This window comes from Brassica napus, chromosome C5 (assembly GCF_020379485.1).
Source record: "Brassica napus cultivar Da-Ae chromosome C5, Da-Ae, whole genome shotgun sequence".
Taxonomy (NCBI): Eukaryota; Viridiplantae; Streptophyta; class Magnoliopsida; order Brassicales; family Brassicaceae; genus Brassica; species Brassica napus.
In genome coordinates this window covers 42,740,679-42,757,719 of record NC_063448.1, presented here as the reverse complement: position 1 = coordinate 42,757,719, position 17,041 = coordinate 42,740,679, and the positions used below count along the sequence as shown (strand labels likewise).

At 33.3% G+C, this 17,041-nt stretch overlaps 3 protein-coding genes across 6 annotated transcripts; 2 read left to right on the top strand and 1 right to left on the bottom strand.

The window, feature by feature from the left end:
- Positions 1-1,118: 1,118 nt before the first annotated feature.
- LOC106401977 (geranylgeranyl pyrophosphate synthase 10, mitochondrial) lies at positions 1,119-2,569 on the top strand. The gene has a single exon (XM_013842606.3). The coding sequence runs from the start codon at positions 1,375-1,377 to the stop codon at positions 2,425-2,427; it is 1,053 nt and encodes a 350-aa protein (XP_013698060.1). The 5' UTR covers positions 1,119-1,374; the 3' UTR covers positions 2,428-2,569.
- Positions 2,570-7,748: 5,179 nt separating this feature from the next.
- Positions 7,749-10,501, top strand: LOC106401976 (U-box domain-containing protein 4). Of its 4 annotated transcripts, none has more exons than XM_013842605.3 (3): positions 7,749-9,422; positions 9,625-9,941; positions 10,130-10,501. In XM_013842605.3, the coding sequence occupies exon 1, from the start codon at positions 8,015-8,017 to the stop codon at positions 9,407-9,409; it is 1,395 nt and encodes a 464-aa protein (XP_013698059.1). In that variant the 5' UTR covers positions 7,749-8,014; the 3' UTR covers positions 9,410-9,422; positions 9,625-9,941; positions 10,130-10,501. The 4 variants fall into 4 exon arrangements, with proteins under 4 accessions (XP_013698059.1, XP_013698058.1, XP_048615092.1 ...); XM_013842604.3 differs by having other exon boundaries at positions 9,583-9,941; XM_048759135.1 differs by having other exon boundaries at positions 7,749-9,941.
- Positions 9,563-10,036, bottom strand: LOC111206515 (heavy metal-associated isoprenylated plant protein 47-like). The gene is made up of 2 exons (XM_022703545.2): positions 10,012-10,036; positions 9,563-9,930 (listed from the first exon to the last, which is right to left on the bottom strand). Exons 1-2 carry the CDS (start codon positions 10,034-10,036, stop codon positions 9,563-9,565), a joined length of 393 nt encoding a protein of 130 aa, XP_022559266.2.
- Positions 10,502-17,041: the final 6,540 nt, after the last annotated feature.

Here is a 17,041-nt window from a genome sequence, read left to right as displayed (position 1 = left end):
TAACCCTATATTTCTAGTTTACTTCTCTCATTTTATTCAAAATATTTATATTAATGATGTTTATTTCTCAAAATTAGATAATATACATATAATTATGGACAAAATTATTTGCTACTCACTTAAAATATATATCAAGCTCTTGTTTCTTGCATTAATAAAAGTTGCATCTAAAATTTCAAAACAACAACTAAATTAGTATCTTTTTATTTTTAAAGTTTTATCTCCAAACATATTAACAGTTTAATTTTTTTAAAATTAGAAAAATAATTAAAATATATTTTAAATACAAAAAAAACTTAAACAATGAATCATTTTTTTTTTCTTCAAAATTTAAATATCCAAACCCGGCCCAAAATATCCAAATCCGAACATAAAATACCCGAACCCGACTCGAAGTGTAGAAATATCCGAATGGGCTTCATACTTTTATACTGAAATACCCGATACGAACCCGAACGTGTATCCGAACGCCAACCCCTACGATATATGATCATCATTTGTATCTTGCTTGAACAAAAAAAGTTAAACCATTGATCACAAAATTTTCAATGTGGGACTTTTACCATTATTAGTAATTTATAGTTGTTTTTAAAAATTCGGAATATAACGTATAAGAAAAAATCTAATTTTTTTAATTATATGTTTAATGTGATTGTTTAATTTCTTTTAATATTATAAAATTAAACAAAAAAAGAGAGAGGTTAGAAAAGTTGTTATCAAATATGTATTATTTATAATCATTAATTATCATATATATGTTAACCATATTAGGTAATTCCGTAGCTTTTATTTAAAGAAAGAAAAAATATTCTTTTGTACACTACTAATTAATTTGATAGTTAGTTTAATAAAATCATAGTATATGTTTATATGGACCAACTTATTTTTTTAACAATTCTAAGAATCATTCTCGTGATGACACGTGGCTACGAAAATATGTTGTAATGTTCTAGGATTAATATATAGGAGATTTTTCTTAGCAAAATTTATATACTTAAAAATGTTTTTATAAATGTAAGCATCACATGGTAGTAAATGCAAACCGTAAACATTTATTTGTTTTGACTACTTCTCAACTTCGATCAACCACATGGTACTAATTAATGATAACTATGCATGTTACTTTCGGTTAATATAAAAATGTTTTAAATGGAATTAACCCAGTTTTCTCTCGACGCTGAAATCTATGAATCCATGTTACAAATTGCAATAAGTAGATATGTGTTGGTTCGTTTGTTACGTCATTGAATTTTTTTGAAGAACTCAATACTAGTGGTTGATATATTAATTAATTACCCTAAATCGTTCCACATCTCCACTATAAATATGGCATCATAAGTCCAAATCTACAGGACCAAATAACTAAAGCCGAAGATGGAAAACAGAGAAACTCTTGTTTACATTCTCATTTGCATCTTTCTCTCTCTCCACTTCTTGTTTTGGAGATTCAGGCCGCGTTACACTGAAGTTACGTCTGTCTTCAGACTGACCAACCACCTTAACATCCGCAGTTTAGCTTCAGTAACAAGCTATAACTTCGACTTCATGTTGTATATGGTCAATAAGGCTAAGTCTGTCAACAAAGCACTAGACAAGGCTGTTCCTCTCTGCAAGCCAGCACTCAAAATCCGTGAATCCATGAGGTACACACTTCTCTCGGGTGGAAAACGTGTAAGGCCAATGCTTTGCTTAGCTGCGTGCGAGCTCGTAGGCGGCCAAGAGTCCACCGCAATGCCCACTGCATGTGCGGTTGAGATGCTTCACGCGTCATCTCTCATCCAAGACGACCTCCCTTGTATGGATGACGACAACCTTCGTCGTGGAAAACCCACCAACCATAAAGTATATGGTGAAGATATATCCGTCTTGACCGCTGATGCACTCATAGCTTTGGCTGTCAAGAAGATGGCCGCGTCTACCTCTTTGGGCGTTCCTCCAGAGAGGGTTCTCCGGGCTATTCTGGAGATGACAAAAGCGTTGGGAACGGAAGGGCTCGTTGCGGGTCAAGCGGCTGATCTGGCCGGAGAAGGAATGAGCGGATTGGGGTTGGAATATCTTGAGTTTATACATATTCACAAAACGGCGGCGTTGCTTGAAGCTTCTGCGGTGGCGGGGGCTATAGTGGGAGGTGGGTCTGATGAAGAGATTGAAAGGCTTAGGATGTATGCAAGATGCATTGGGCTTATGTTTCAAGTTGTGGATGATGTTCTTGACGTGACAAAGTCGTCGGAGGAGTTGGGGAAGACGGCCGGTAAAGATTTGGTGGCCGGAAAGCTAACGTATCCGAGGTTCATGGGAGTGGAGAAGTCGAAGGAGTATGCGGAGAAGTTGAACGTAGAAGCGAGAGAGCATCTTCAAGGGTTTGATTCACAAAAGGTGGCGCCTTTGTTGTCTCTCGCTGATTACATTGTCAACCGACAAAACTAACTTGATATATGTTTTAGAAAATATTGATATATTGATATGTTAAATGCAAACCTAAAAATGGAATAGAACTATATCTCATTTTGGAAATTTTGGAATTTTGTTTTACATGTTGGATCAAGAAATCCAAATAATTCATTAATTATTATATTAAATTCTCGGTTTACATTTACGAATAATTAATTTTATAGTCAAAACTTGGATGTGATTTATATTAAGGCGGGTTTGTCTCATTCAAAGATTAACTTTTTTTTTTGAAAAAATCATTCAAAGATTAACTTGAACAATCGTAAATTCGTAATAAAATTCTCGACCGGGAGCTTGTGGTCAAGTGGTAAGGGGAAGGGCTTGGGATGTCACCACATTTCAAGTTCGATCCACCTACCATGCAAAACTAAGTCATATTTTCCTGGTCACCTACACGGATATGGACTATTGCATTTCGGCCCATTTGAATACCCGGGAGAGGGTCTATCTGTGGGCTGCACCTCCCACCCGGGGGTTAGGTCTGTGTCTTTAATAGACCCGGGTTTAATCCTTTTAAGTTACAAAAAAAAAGTAAATTCGTAATAAAAGATATGCGTTTCGACCGACATTATAGGAAGGTTAGAGCGAATGAAACCGTAACCAGTAACCAGTTCTGCTGTGTATATATAAATTTTGCGAAGGGTAGAGGTTCGTAGAGCGAATGAAACCCCTAACCAGTTCTCATTGATATATTGAACGAAGCCTTTACTTGTTATTCACGTTCCCCTGTATTAGCAACTTATTATTCTTTTAAATTTTTTACAATAATGGTTTTTATTAAAAAGCTGATGAATGCAGCGACAAGAAAGCAACATATCTACCTCTGGTTAAAAACAATGGAGGTTTAGCCTATGATCCTTTTGCTTGCCAGATAATCATGAAAATTTTGTTTGTGTATACAAAATTTATTTATGTGTGGAGGAAACATTCTAATTTTTTTATATACAATTGATCTCATATTATCCAACTACAATGTCTTTTATGTTGATTATATAACTTCTTAATGTTTTCGATATATACTTTCATTTTTAGAGTATAGCAGAGACAAAATGTTGAACAAAGTTATTTGATTTACTTTTCAAAATACTAAAGTCATATATAGAGTGAATATTTTGAATTTCTAATTTCATTGCAATGAGAGTATTTCATATTCTAAATATACAACATGTTATGTATTTTCTTATATAAATATTATACAACAAGTGACGGGATTCATGATTTTTTTTGACATGGTTATCTACTAGTTTTATTTCTAAAAAAGACGATGAAATTAAAGTGAATAATGTGGTAGCAATGCTACCGTAGCATCTATCGAACGCATCACCAGTCCAGATTAGAATCTAGACTATATTAAACTCTAGGCTCGTATAATAAATACATTTTCTCTCCAATTAAGATCGTGATTATGTAGCTAGACTAATGTTACTTTAGAGAGCATGAAGAATTTTAGAATGTAGATTGTTTACAAGTGAACTTAAAAGTCTTTTTTTTTTTAATGAAAAAGCGACAAAATGGAAAAGACGATCAAGATCCAGAATTTTTTTGTAATCATAACTATTAGCTACCCTAATGAATGTGATTAACTAGTACTATTTATTGGCATATCTGTTACTGAGACGCTAACTCAAATATAAATTCATTCAGTTCAGATATCTTATGACCTAAGAGAAATGGGAGCGTAAATGGTTAGGAATTTTAATTAGTTTAGTGGATTTTAGATCTGGTAGGATATGAAAATGAATTTCCAAAATATTCTTTTGATTTAAAAAAGATATCATGAAGAATTTATTCAAAAACATCTCTTTTTACCTGCAGTTCTTTTACGGCGACAATCTGGACAAACATAGCTAAAGAAAGACAAGTTTACAGTAGACTGGAATACTCTACCCTTACTGATCAGTGATACCACAGTTGACAAGGTCACATTGTTCGTCATCAGATACCTGTTTCAACCCACTAATCATAGTTTATGGAGGGAACGAAATTGCAGGAGGCACGGCGAGCCACACTCCACGCAGGGAACTCTCATCAGCACTATTGAAAAAACAGTCCGAAATAGGTTGAGTACTTGAGTTCTATCAGGCTATTGGGAGATTATCGCTATGTAAAAGGCCTACGTTTCTGGTTCAGCACAAGAGTTGAGTGTAGAAGGTTCATATGATTTTTTAATTGTTTATTTTTGAAAAATTCAAATAAAGAGACACTATGATGTAAAAATGGTTTTGGGTTTGAATAAAATTTAACATTCATCAAAAAAGGGGAATTTATTCAAAAACAAAGTGTTGACGAAGTGGCAAGATTAGTATCAAATATTTGATTATTAACGAGTTAAAGATGGGATCGGATCTAGTTGATATTTTACATAAAATTCAGTATGCAATTCCTTTTCTTTGTATTTTCTTTGCATGTAACATGAATTGAGTTTGGATGGGTAACATTTGAATTCGTAAGTTTCAAATGGCTGGGTGACTGCTCTTATGTCTTAACAAGAGATTGATTCAAGTCGTATTTTCAGAGATTTATTGATCTGTGTTAGCACTTAGCACTTAGCAACAATATCTTTCATCAAATATTTGCCTTGACTTGTTGCTACGAACTAGAGTATATCAGATCTCTCAAAAGAAGTATCATATCATCAACCTTCATCGTATTTTCAGAGTCTGAACCGTTGATGAACCTTTGCTTTTTGTTTGGAGGGATATATCTTATTACATCAAATCGTTCAAAAGTTGCAGTGGTAGGTTCTACTGGTCGGCGAAACATATAAGTACAAAACAATTTCGTCAATCATGGAACAAGTATCTTATATATTAAAACAGAAGTCACAACCTTCATTCATGTGTGATATTTTAAAAAGTTGGACCCCCACTAAAAATCAGTTATCATTCATTTATTACTAATAATATGGCTTAATAATATAGCATTCCTAATATAACATCTACTCTTATAAAACCGGATTGGTTAACAAACCCACATTTGATTCCTTAATAAATTATACATATGGTAATGTAAACCATCGTATACTTGCAAATACTGATCTGATTTAACTAATTTAACCAATGTATATAAACCATTATAACCAGTATATAAACTAATACATTTTCGTACTGTTCTAGAGTTCTGGTATGTTAATATACATGCCGTTCATGTATTAAACAAAACCAACTCGTATCAACAACATTTGTAGACAGACCATACAGCCGGTTCGTTGTTAACAACTCGGCCATTTCACCTAAAAGGGTCCATAAAACCTCTGTTTTAGATTGTTGTAGTCACTTACACATTATTTATACATGTTCAAGTGATGATTCGAGTTCGATTATTTGAACCTGTTCACCTGAAAAGAACCATCAAACCGGTCTTATCATATCAACATCGAGCATTTAAACCAATATATGATATCCTTCTATTTTATTCAAATCATTGTTTATCTTTAAAACCAATATAACAAGATTTTTCAAAACCAAGATTCTGTTGCAACAATAATATATATATATATATATATATATTCCTTATATCGAAACAACTAATTTACACAGTATCATATTACTTGAACGTTTAAAAGGATATTCTAAACATAATGATCGAATTATAACTTGCAGTCGACTCCTCATGTGTGTTTCCTAAATTTTTGCTATGAAATATCGAAACAATTAAGAAGAATATCCTCTAATATATATATAACCATAACAACTTATTCAAAATTTTCTATAATTAATATATATTACTTGTGACGTGAAGCTAAAAGTTCATTTTTAACGATATAAATCTATGAAGCTGGAAGTTTTTTTTTTAACTTTCTAAACTTGTAAAATGTTACAATATATTTGAAGATAGAATAAAACAATATTTTACCAATCTTTATATATATAGTTAAGATTTCAATAATGAAATACTAATCCAAAAAAAAAAATATATATATATATATATATATATATATATATATATATAGAAGAAGATACAAATACATGTAAAAGTTTGAAACAATCTATTCAATAAAAAAAATATACCGTAAATTTTATATATTTTAAAAATTGATAGATACACCTCATATATATTATAACATATACCAATTTAGAATTGAAAACAAAATGTTTATATAAAAATAAATGAAAACAAAAATTCGTGCGGTTGCACGGGTCGAGATCCAGTTTATATATTAAAACAGAAGTCACAACTTTAACTCATGTGTGATTTTTTGAAAAAATAGATCTAATGGACATGTTACTAGAAAGTCATGTTACGTTTAATCTCTAATCTTATCATTATTATAGGTCTAAATAACTCATTTTCTAGATTATAGGAACTAAAAAATATGTCTATAACACAATATTGCTACATTATAGGAACTAAATAACTATCAATTTTTTTCAAGCAAAAAAATTGATCTCGAAACAACCAATTCAATAAAAAAAATATACGATAAAATTATTATGCTTTAAAAGTGATAGACGCACTTCATATATATATTATAATATATATCAATTTAGAATTGAAAACAAAATGTTTATACAAAAATAAATGAAAACAAACGCGCGGTTGTCGAGATTACTTAGACAAGTTAAAATTGATTTGTCGATAGAGAATAATTTGGTGAGTGGTCTTAAAAAACCGGAGTTCTAATGATTAAGGCAACAAAAATGATAACAGCTGTTTATGCAGATGAACATCTAGTAAAAGACTATATATGAATTAGTTATTAAAAGAAGAAAAGAAAATGGCTAGGATAACACTAAAATTTTTTTTTGTCACAAATATAGCTTTTAAAAATAAAAATAACCAAAATAGCAATTAATGTTTTAGGGTTTAAAGTTCTAAGAATAAATATACACTTATACCCTAGTGGTAAATTAATTTAGACATTATGGTTTAGAGTCGAGGGATGGAGTTTAGGATTTAGGATTTAAGGTTTAGAATTTAGGGTTTAGGGTTTAGAGTTTAGGGTTTAGGGTTTAGAGTTAAGGGGTGGAGTTTAGGATTTAGAGTTTAGGATATAGGGTTTAGGGTTTAGAGTTTAGGGTTTAGGTTTAGGTTTTAGGGTTTAGAGTTGGGGAATGGGGTTTTGGGATAAGATTTCAAATTTTGAAAAATAGAAAAAATTTAAATTTTTCAAAAGATAAAATGCTATTTTGGTCATTTTAGTTTTTGAAGGCTATTTTTGTGACATAAACTTAGAAAGATGATATTTTGGAGATTTGCCCTAAAAAGAATAGTTTTTTCATGGAATTTGAAGTCTAGTTTTATAACGGATACACAAATTATATCATAGCCAGTAATATCATATTCAAGATATATCAACAAAAGTATTTACATTTCTAAAACCTGTAACATTTTTCATAGACATAGAGTCGGTTACGTTAATCATAAAACCGCGCAAACCAGTAACCCAATATGAACCAATTCGAATTTAATTCGACCGCTCAATTCACTGTAAACCGATCGGCTCCATCATTATGCAACTCGATCTTTCATTTTTGTTAGTTCCTTGTAGGCGTAGACGCGAGTGAATCTCCTCCATCTTCGTCTTCTTTTCAAGCTTTTCGTCCTTCTGGTTTCTTCAGAAATGGAAAGTTTTCAAAACCCAGATTGGGAAACCGAGTTCAATCGCTTCGAACAAGCGATCTCATCCTCTCCCGCTCCAATTCGCGTAAGATCCGTTATAAAGCTATCAGCTTTAGCTAATCAATCACCGGAGAGTATCCTAACCCGCGCAATCCCGATCCTCGCCGGTCTTCTCCGCGTCTCCGACGACCTCGATCGCTCCGTCCAAGCCGCCGCCGCGCATTGCTTGAAACGAATCGCCTGTCTCGGCGGCGAGTTCGCGGCGACGATGGGGAGGTGCGGCGTGATCGCTAGCTTGTTAGGGCTCTTACTCGAGGCGTCCAATGATAACGGTATCGTGCTCCGAAGGATCTGGGTGAAGTGTTTGTGGAGTTTAGTTACGTTTGGATCTTCGATTCGAATCGGGTTAGCTAGGTTAGGAGGTGTAGAGATCGTGACACGTGAGTTGAACACGTGGGAAGATGATTCGAGTAGATGGTGCCTGTTAGAGATCCTTACTGCTCTGACGACGATACGAGAGAGCAGACGCGTTCTTGTTCATAACGGAGGGTTGAAGTTTCTTATCGAGGCTGCTAAAGTTGGCAACTTTGCGTCGAGAGAGAGAGCTTGTCACGCTATTGGATTGATCGGTGTTACTAGACGGTGTAGGAGGTTGCTTGTTGAAGCAGGAGTGGTTCCAGCTCTTGTGGATCTGTTTCGAGATGGAGATGAGAAGGGAAAGCTTTTAGCTGGTAATGCCTTGGGGATCATAGCGGCTCAGACCGAGTACATTAGGCCTGTTACTGAAGCTGGTTCCATTCCTTTGTATGTGGAGCTTCTCTCGGGAGGAGATCCGATGGGGAAAGATATTGCAGAGGATGTGTTCTGTATACTAGCTGTAGCTGAGGGTAATGCTGTTTTGATAGCGGAGCAGCTTGTGAGGATCTTGAGGGAAGGAGATAACGAATCCAAGTTTGCTGCTTCTGATGTGTTGTGGGATCTCGCGGGTTATAGGCATTCTGTGTCTGTTATTAGAGACTCTGGTGCGATTCCTTTGCTGGTGGGGCTTGTGAGAGATGGGTCTCTTGAGTTTAGGGAGAGGATCTCTGGAGCTATTTCTCAGCTGTGTTACAACGAGAACGACCGTGAGGTCTTTTCTGAGTCTGGTATGATACCGATTCTGATTGAGTGGTTGGGGGATGAGTCGGAAGAGCTCAGGGATAATGCGGCCGAGGCGCTGATTAATTTCTCAGAAGACCGAGAGCATTATGGTAGAGTGCGTGAGGCATTAAGCCATCCCGTGATTCGGAGTATGCAGAGCAGACTTGCTAGAATCAGAGCCTCTCATGAACATTTGGTTAGGTCAATGCGAAGGGTTACAATCGAACATCTTGCCCGAGATCCATATCTTCCCTAACGAACAGATCCAGGTTTCAACCTGTTTTGATGTATAATGTTGTTTAGTTTTTGTGACTTTTGGTTCCTTCAGATGTTTGTATATACACACACATGTACCAAAAGATATTGACTTTGAATGAAGCTCATGGGTTTCTACATCATTGATCTTCCTTTACATGATAATGCATCCAGTGGTTGGACCATAAGAATCATAGACTACTTCATATATATCAGAGTGTGGCTGTTCATAGCAATTGGTGGAGCACTGAGCTAGGCAACAATGAGGTGGAACAGTTTGATCTGTACCGTTATCATCAGCCTCGATGTTCTTGGAATTGTCTGTATCATCCTCTTCTTGTGGATTCTCCACCTGCTCATCATCAGGAGGGAGAATACCCGGGCTTACTTCTTCAAGAGTCTCTAACATGGCATAGCAAGCTTTCTTCCTCAAGGTATCAACCAAACAAGCAGCATCAATTCCATCACCAACCACTACAAGATCGTCCCCGGATTCCCCTTCTATGGCTACAGAGATTACACCTGCAAGCAAGGTACACAGTTTTCATCCTTTCATTAGAAAGCACTTGGTGTGTTCTATTTGTTTAATCCGGAATATCTTACCCTTTGCATTAACTGCTACTTCCATTGCTTTCCTCCTGCATCTGTCACAATTCACTGACAGTTTGATACACATCTTCTTCTGTAAAATGCTCCAATAAAACCAAAAATGGAGAAACAGGTTAAGAGCTATGAACAAAACGAAGGATTATGCAATAAGGCTGTTGGCAAGAGTCAGACCTTCATTTTCCCCTGACGAGGAAGCTCTGTTTTGGCCAAAGTGGAGGACCGAAGAAAACTATCACCGGACTTGCCAAATGTACTTGCTTCAAAAACCTTGTTTTGTGCTGAGCACGAAGGGCTAATGGATCAAAGTGAGACTACTTCAAATAAGAGAAAGTCAAGATAATGTTTTTCTTTTGTAATCAAAAGCATCCCCTATATATTATTTGTGAAACATTACAACTTCTTTTTGTAGCCACGTGTCATCACTAGGATGATTCTTAGAATTATTGGTCCATCTAATTATATAATAAGTTTTTTATTAAACTAACCATAAATTCATTATTAATGTCATTTATTATTTCCTTAAATAAAGATTACGGAATTGCCTAATGTGGCTAAAGTATATATGATAATTAATGATTTTGAATAATAAAGATCTGGTAAAAAAATAATATATCTTCTATCAAATTTGTTTAATTTTAAACTATTAAAATAATTTAAAAAAATCACAATAACCATATTATAAAAAATTTAGATTTTTCTGTATATGTTATATTTTGAATTTTTAAAAATGACTATAAATTACTAAAACTATTAAAAGTCTCACATTCAAATTTTGCGATCCATGGTTTAAAATTTTTGTTATGACAAAATAAAAATGATTACAAAATCATATAAATAAAAGTCTAACTTAATTAATCATTAAAATTTAAAATATAAATGTATATATATCATTCTAAATTAAACTATAAACCATATTGAATAAATAAATATTTTAATTTCAAAATTTACTTTGAATAATTATTTTTGATAAAAGTTTTGAACTAACATTGATAATTTTTTTTAAATTATAAATTACTAAAATTATTAATCCCACAATGAAAATTTTGTTATCAGTAATTTAAAGTTTTTTCTATTAAAGATACACATGATCAAAAAAACATATGAGTAGAAAGCATCATTTAATAGACATTAATATTAAAAATATAATATGTATGTTAATATCATTTAAATTTAATTACATATCCTATCAAATTTTTTTAAAAATTGTTTGGATTAATAAATTTGATTTATACATTCGCACTAATTTAATTATATATGTAATAGTTACTGAGTTTTAATTATTCAATATATATTTATTATTTCATAATATGTAAGAACATATAATACATAAAATAATTTTTATATATAATGTTTATCCCGCGCAAGGCGCGGGTCTTAATTTAGTCATATAATACTTGTGAATAGAAAAGATCTCTCCTCTTTTAGTTGGTCTGATGATAACTAGATATCACATTTTAATTATCTAAGTACCATATAAAATACTAAGGAAGAATTGTATAACAAAAACAGAAGGATGGAAAATGGTTAGGCTAAGATCTCTCTAAATTCTTGACATGTTTAACATGTTCATCTTTGATGCAGTGATCACAATATCAGAAATCCACCTCAGCAGAGGCTACTTCATTTTTTGAAACGTGTCCTTTCAGAAAAATAACTATTGTTGTTTTAGGTTCCGAGGCATCGTTGTGGATTTGCTTATGGATTTTCGTATTTATTTGGCCCGTGGCACATTGAAAGTTGGTTTCAGATTCCAAGCTTTTCTAGTTGTTTACAAAGCAATATTACCAAAAACATTAAGCTCTAATAAGAAAAAATATTTTATTGTTCATTTATAAAAAAGAAAATTGGCATCAATGTCCATAAGAGGCATCGTAATTAAACACTTACCCCTCCAACTGTTTCTTTCCTCTTATGTCCCTACCTCTAAAATCGCACTCTTATAGCTAGATGCGATATGTCTCACTATGACTCTCTGAAATCTTCCACTGCGGTTTGTCAGCCTACTACGTCTCTCCTCTCTTATCCTACACTCCATCCAGCTCTCTCTTTCCTCTCGTAACTTCATTATTCTCCAAAATCTCTTTTCTTCAATTCATTCTCTGTATTTTACAATCAATTATTTTTTATAAGTCATAAAAATTGCTCTTTTTTATCAATCATAAAAATGATTCTTTTTCTTATGAATGTTTTAAAGTAAAAAATTTCAGGTCCAAGAAGATGGTCTGGTTATGATTTAATATCAAAAGAAAAATAGAGGAATTTCAAGTTCATGATTATGTTTCTACTGTTGGTAAATTTTCTTCCTTTCTTTTACTTCTTATTTGTTGCTTGAACGTGTTTTTTTTGTCACGAGTGAATATTAATTTATCGTGATTCTGTTATAAGTTTGATGTTATTTTTCACTTTGATTGTCTAAACTTGAAATTGGTATAAGATTTGTTATCTGATATATTCGGTTTATAAATCGTTTGTTATCTAGTAAATGATTTGATATATGTTGCATGTTTTGTTAGTTGATACAAAAGGTTTGTCAGTAATTGATACACGATTTGTGTACATGATACATGTTTTGTTAAATGATACATATTTTGATACCAAAGATTGATAAATGATTGGTATGATGTTACAAAAGACTTGTATTAATTGATACATGATTGGTGTAGCTGATAAATGTTTTGGTAGATGGTTTGCCAGCTTATACATTTTTTTGATTCTTGGTTTATTTTGCAGACAAATGGATTGATACTTGGTGTGAGTAAATATGTTGTTTGTTAAATAATTTGTTATCTGATACATGATTTAGTATATGGTAGGTGGCACATAATTTGATATCGATGAATGAGTAAAGGAGAATATTCAAAAAATTGAAAAATTGTGGTAATGTTAGAGATAAAAAAAAATGGAGGAAATAGAATTGAGAAAGAGTAAACAGAAAGTTAGATTCTAAGAGAAAATAGATTGTATCAATGTGTATTACTATTTTAACATACTACATGTTTTGATATATTGTTGTATCAAGTATTATCTAAGAGACCATATACTAGATAATATATCAATTGAAAAATCATCTACCAAATAATGTACCAGTTAACAAAACATATAACAGCTAACAAATTATGTATCTTCAACAAACTAGGTTATTTCATAAGTGCAGTTTCTAACAAATAAGTTAACAACTAACAAATTAATTTAACACTAGTATTAAAACTTAGAACGAATTGTAGATTTCAGAGATGTTGAGATCTTGCAATCTATTGTAATCTCTGATTCAGATAAATGGTAATATTTTGTTTAAAATCATGAGTGATTTCAAATTCATAACACAATTCTTATATGATAATTAACTATATAATTTGATGTTATATGGTTTGTTAGCGATCTGATAATTATAATGTTATTCTATCTAATAAAATATTTCAGAAACATGATTGATTACGTACTTGATAACATGATCATTATCTATTAACTTTTTAGTTTGTTGTTACATTATTTGTTAGCTATTGAATCATTTATGTCAGTGAAAATTGTCATAAAATTCAATTTAGTTGTGGATTTATGTTTATGTATTCTAATGCTTTAAACAACAGTATTCACTGATGAAAAAATAAAAATATTGATTGATGAAAAAAAAAAAGATATTGATTGTTATAAAAAACAAAGATATTGATTCACAAAAACATGAGTAAACACCCTCAACTGCTCTTAGAGTAGACCTACTCTGCAAAACAGTGACCTATCAAATCTGGCAATGAATCAGACCTGGATCAGACCTGTCTCTGAAGCTTGTACTTCTTTGAAATTTTGCGTCAGGCGCTAAGAGTATTTTCGTCCCAATCCAACACAAAATTTATGCCTTTAACCTCTTATGTCATCTAGTGGACATTTTTCTAATTTGAGTTCTTTTAGGTATATTCAGCTAAATCTTCCTTTATAAAATTTAATATGAATTAATAAATGTTTTGTAGGTTAACGGATAGATTGGTATTTTGGAATAAATGTGCCTTACTGTTTGTTAATATAACTTGTTTGCTATGTACCTTTGCTAAATAAAAGAAAGACTATATTACAATATAAATCAAAGAGTTGGTTGAATATGATACAATGGATAGTCAACATAGAAGGTAGTTTTAAATGTTGTTTTAACTTAAATGTAATTATATTTTAAATATTTATAAATTAATACAAAAATGAATAGATAACAGAATCGTTTGTTTGAAACCATGAATGATGACAATCATTTTTGGAGAGAGAAAAGTGTAATGTTAGAGGAGACATGAACACAAAGTTCTACCATGCCTTTGTCAAAACTAATAGATACAAAAGCAGATTGTGTAGAATAATAGCCCCAATTCCCAATTTTGTCTTCGCCCACTCCAGCCCAACAAGAATCCTGCACAAATCAAAATGAGAAATGACGTTAGTTTCTGTTTCTGTTGATGTCGGTCAAAGACTTTACAAAATATATAATATGGAATAGGAGGAGTAAAGTCGGTGATCATGTTATATATAAAGGAGGTGGTGTCGTGGCTTTAGAATCATCAGAAAGAGAAGCATAGAGACCTAGAGCTAAAGAGTGAGAGAGAGATCAAGAGAATTACTAATTCATAAGTTTGAGTCTTGTGTATTAGTTTTAACCAAGCTGTGATTTCTAATTAATTCTTGTAAGGATATTCATTGATAGTGAATAAAGAGAAAGAGCTTTTGATACTGATTTCAATCTAAGTTTAAAGCACTAAGCAAAGGTTTAAATCCTAACAAGTGGTATCAGAATGCAAGGTTTGGTTGCGAGTGTTAGGAGGAGATATGGAATCAATATCGGGAAAGTTCGAGGTTGAGAGGTTTGATGGAAAAAAGTGATTTTGGGTTATGGAAGTATAAGATGCTAATGCAGTTAGAGCTTCTAGGGTTAGATTCTACAATTCAGGAAGTTTCAGTCACTGCCTTCTGAAACAGGCAATGAGAAAGACGAAGAACTTCTGGAAGCCAAAGTAGATCCACTGAAGGATAAAAAGGCAAAGAATCTATTATGCATGAGCCTAGGAAATTTGGTTCTGCGTAAGGTGATGAAGGAAACAACTGCACTAGGAGTTTGGAAGGCTTTGGAAAGAGATTACCAAATGAAGACACTTTCTAATAGTATCTACATGATGCAGAGGTTTGCGAGCTTCAAGATGGATGATCACAAGAGCATCGAAGAAAACCTAGATACTTTTCTTAAGCTAGTTTCAGATCTTGCAAGTCTTAACATCAACATCAGTGATAAAGACCAGACAATTCAAGTTCTCAACATCAGTGATAAAGACCAGACAATTCAAGTTCTATCTAGCTTGCCCCAGCAATTTGATTCACTAGTTGACACGCTCAAGTACGGTACAGCAAAAGAAACTCTTACAATGAATGACGTGATTAATTCAGAATACTCCAAAGAAGTGGAGTTAAAGGAAAAGGGATTGCTGAATAAATCAAGGTCTGACACAGAGGGTTTGTACGTGGAATCAAGGGGCAAATCAGAGAAAAAGGGTTATAGAGGAAAATCTAATGCAGGGGCAGATCTAAGTCAATGTAAAAGTTTGATAAAAAAACAGGTTGTTTTATCTGTGGAGAAGGACATTGGAAAAGAGAATGTCCCGAGAGGAGACATAGAAAATCTGCAAACATTGCGATGGAGCCGAAGCAACCGCTAGTGTTAATAGGTGGTGTGCAAGACACTAAGCAAGAATTGATCATGGATTCTGGATGTTCTTATCATAGTACATCAACAAAGAGGTTATGTTTGACTTTAAGGAGTTCAATGGTGGTTCAGCGTTAATGGCTAATAACACTCAATGTGACATCAAAGGAATTGGAAAAATAAAGATTCAAAATTCAGATGGCTCTGAAGTGATACTCACGGGTGTTAGATAGATACCGGAGGTGAGTAGAAATTTAATTTCTTATGGGATGTTGGAAAAATCAGGTTGCAAGTATAAAGGAAGCAATTTCAAGGTGCACTTCTACAAAGATAACAAGAAGGTGGTAACAGGAAAATATCACGATAGAGTTTATTATCTACAAGGCACAATTGCTAAGAGTAAGAAGAACATGCCTAGAGTGGAGAAAGTAATCAGAAAGAAGAAGTCAAAGAAGGTGATGTTTTCTACAAGTCTGATTCAAAGACCTACTCCATTCGGTTTTCAAACAAAAGATTCATCAGCTCAAGGTGAAGACTCTTTCTTGACTGAAAAAAAACAGAAGAAATTGAGTCTAAGGCGAGCAGTGAAGAATCTCAGACAACAGAATCTTCAAGGGATGATTTTTTTGTTTGCAAAAGAAGCAAGGCATAAGGATGGTGATCTCTTAGCACATGTTTTGGCTGCACCTGAAAAGCTTAATATGAAAGAAGAATCGGAAAGCAACGATCAAAAGTGTTTAAAGGAGGCTGAGGAGAACGTGGATATGGAACTTGGGAATGAAACTGAGGGAATGAAACTGAGGGAAAAGTTTCAAAAATATTGGAGGATGGTATATTGGGAGAGAAAGTTAAACGAGTCAGTTTCGGGTTTATATTTTGATAATGGAAAACTCAAGGTGGAGTCCAAAACGTTAGCTGAGAGAAGAGAGGTTTTAGTTCAAGGTGGAGCCGCTGAAACACAAGAAAAGTCACTCAAAGGCTCTGAAGCTACGGATGAGGAACACCAGAGAGAAAACGTCTTAAACAAGTCACAAGAAAACAAGAAGTGATATTGAAGGCAAACAAGGAGTTGCTCTAGGTGGAAGTATAAGCATAAGGAGAGAACGTCTTAAACAGCTACTAGGGTGGAGAGCAATAACTGAGGAGAGCTGAAGGGAGACGAGTATCTCAATCGGAAAGTAAGCAAAACACGATCACCAGATGAGTTTAACATCACAAGCATCAACTTAAACATGTAAAGAGAAGTGAATAAATTACCAAGAAGTTGAATGGAAACGGGTTCATGGGTTCGTCGGAGTGACGGAGGAGCCTCCAAAGGGTCACCTGAGAGAACTGTCTAAAACAACAAGAAAG

Coding starts and splice junctions, on each gene's coding strand:
- LOC106401977 (XM_013842606.3), top strand. CDS start 1,375: ATGGAAAACAGAGAAACTCTTGTTTACATTCTCATTTGCATCTTTCTC.
- LOC106401976 (XM_013842605.3), top strand. CDS start 8,015: ATGGAAAGTTTTCAAAACCCAGATTGGGAAACCGAGTTCAATCGCTTC.
- LOC111206515 (XM_022703545.2), bottom strand. CDS start 10,036: ATGGAAGTAGCAGTTAATGCAAAGG. Junction 9,931..10,011: donor AGTAGCAGTTAATGCAAAGG/GTAAGATATTCC, acceptor CCTTGCTTGCAG/GTGTAATCTCTGTAGCCATA.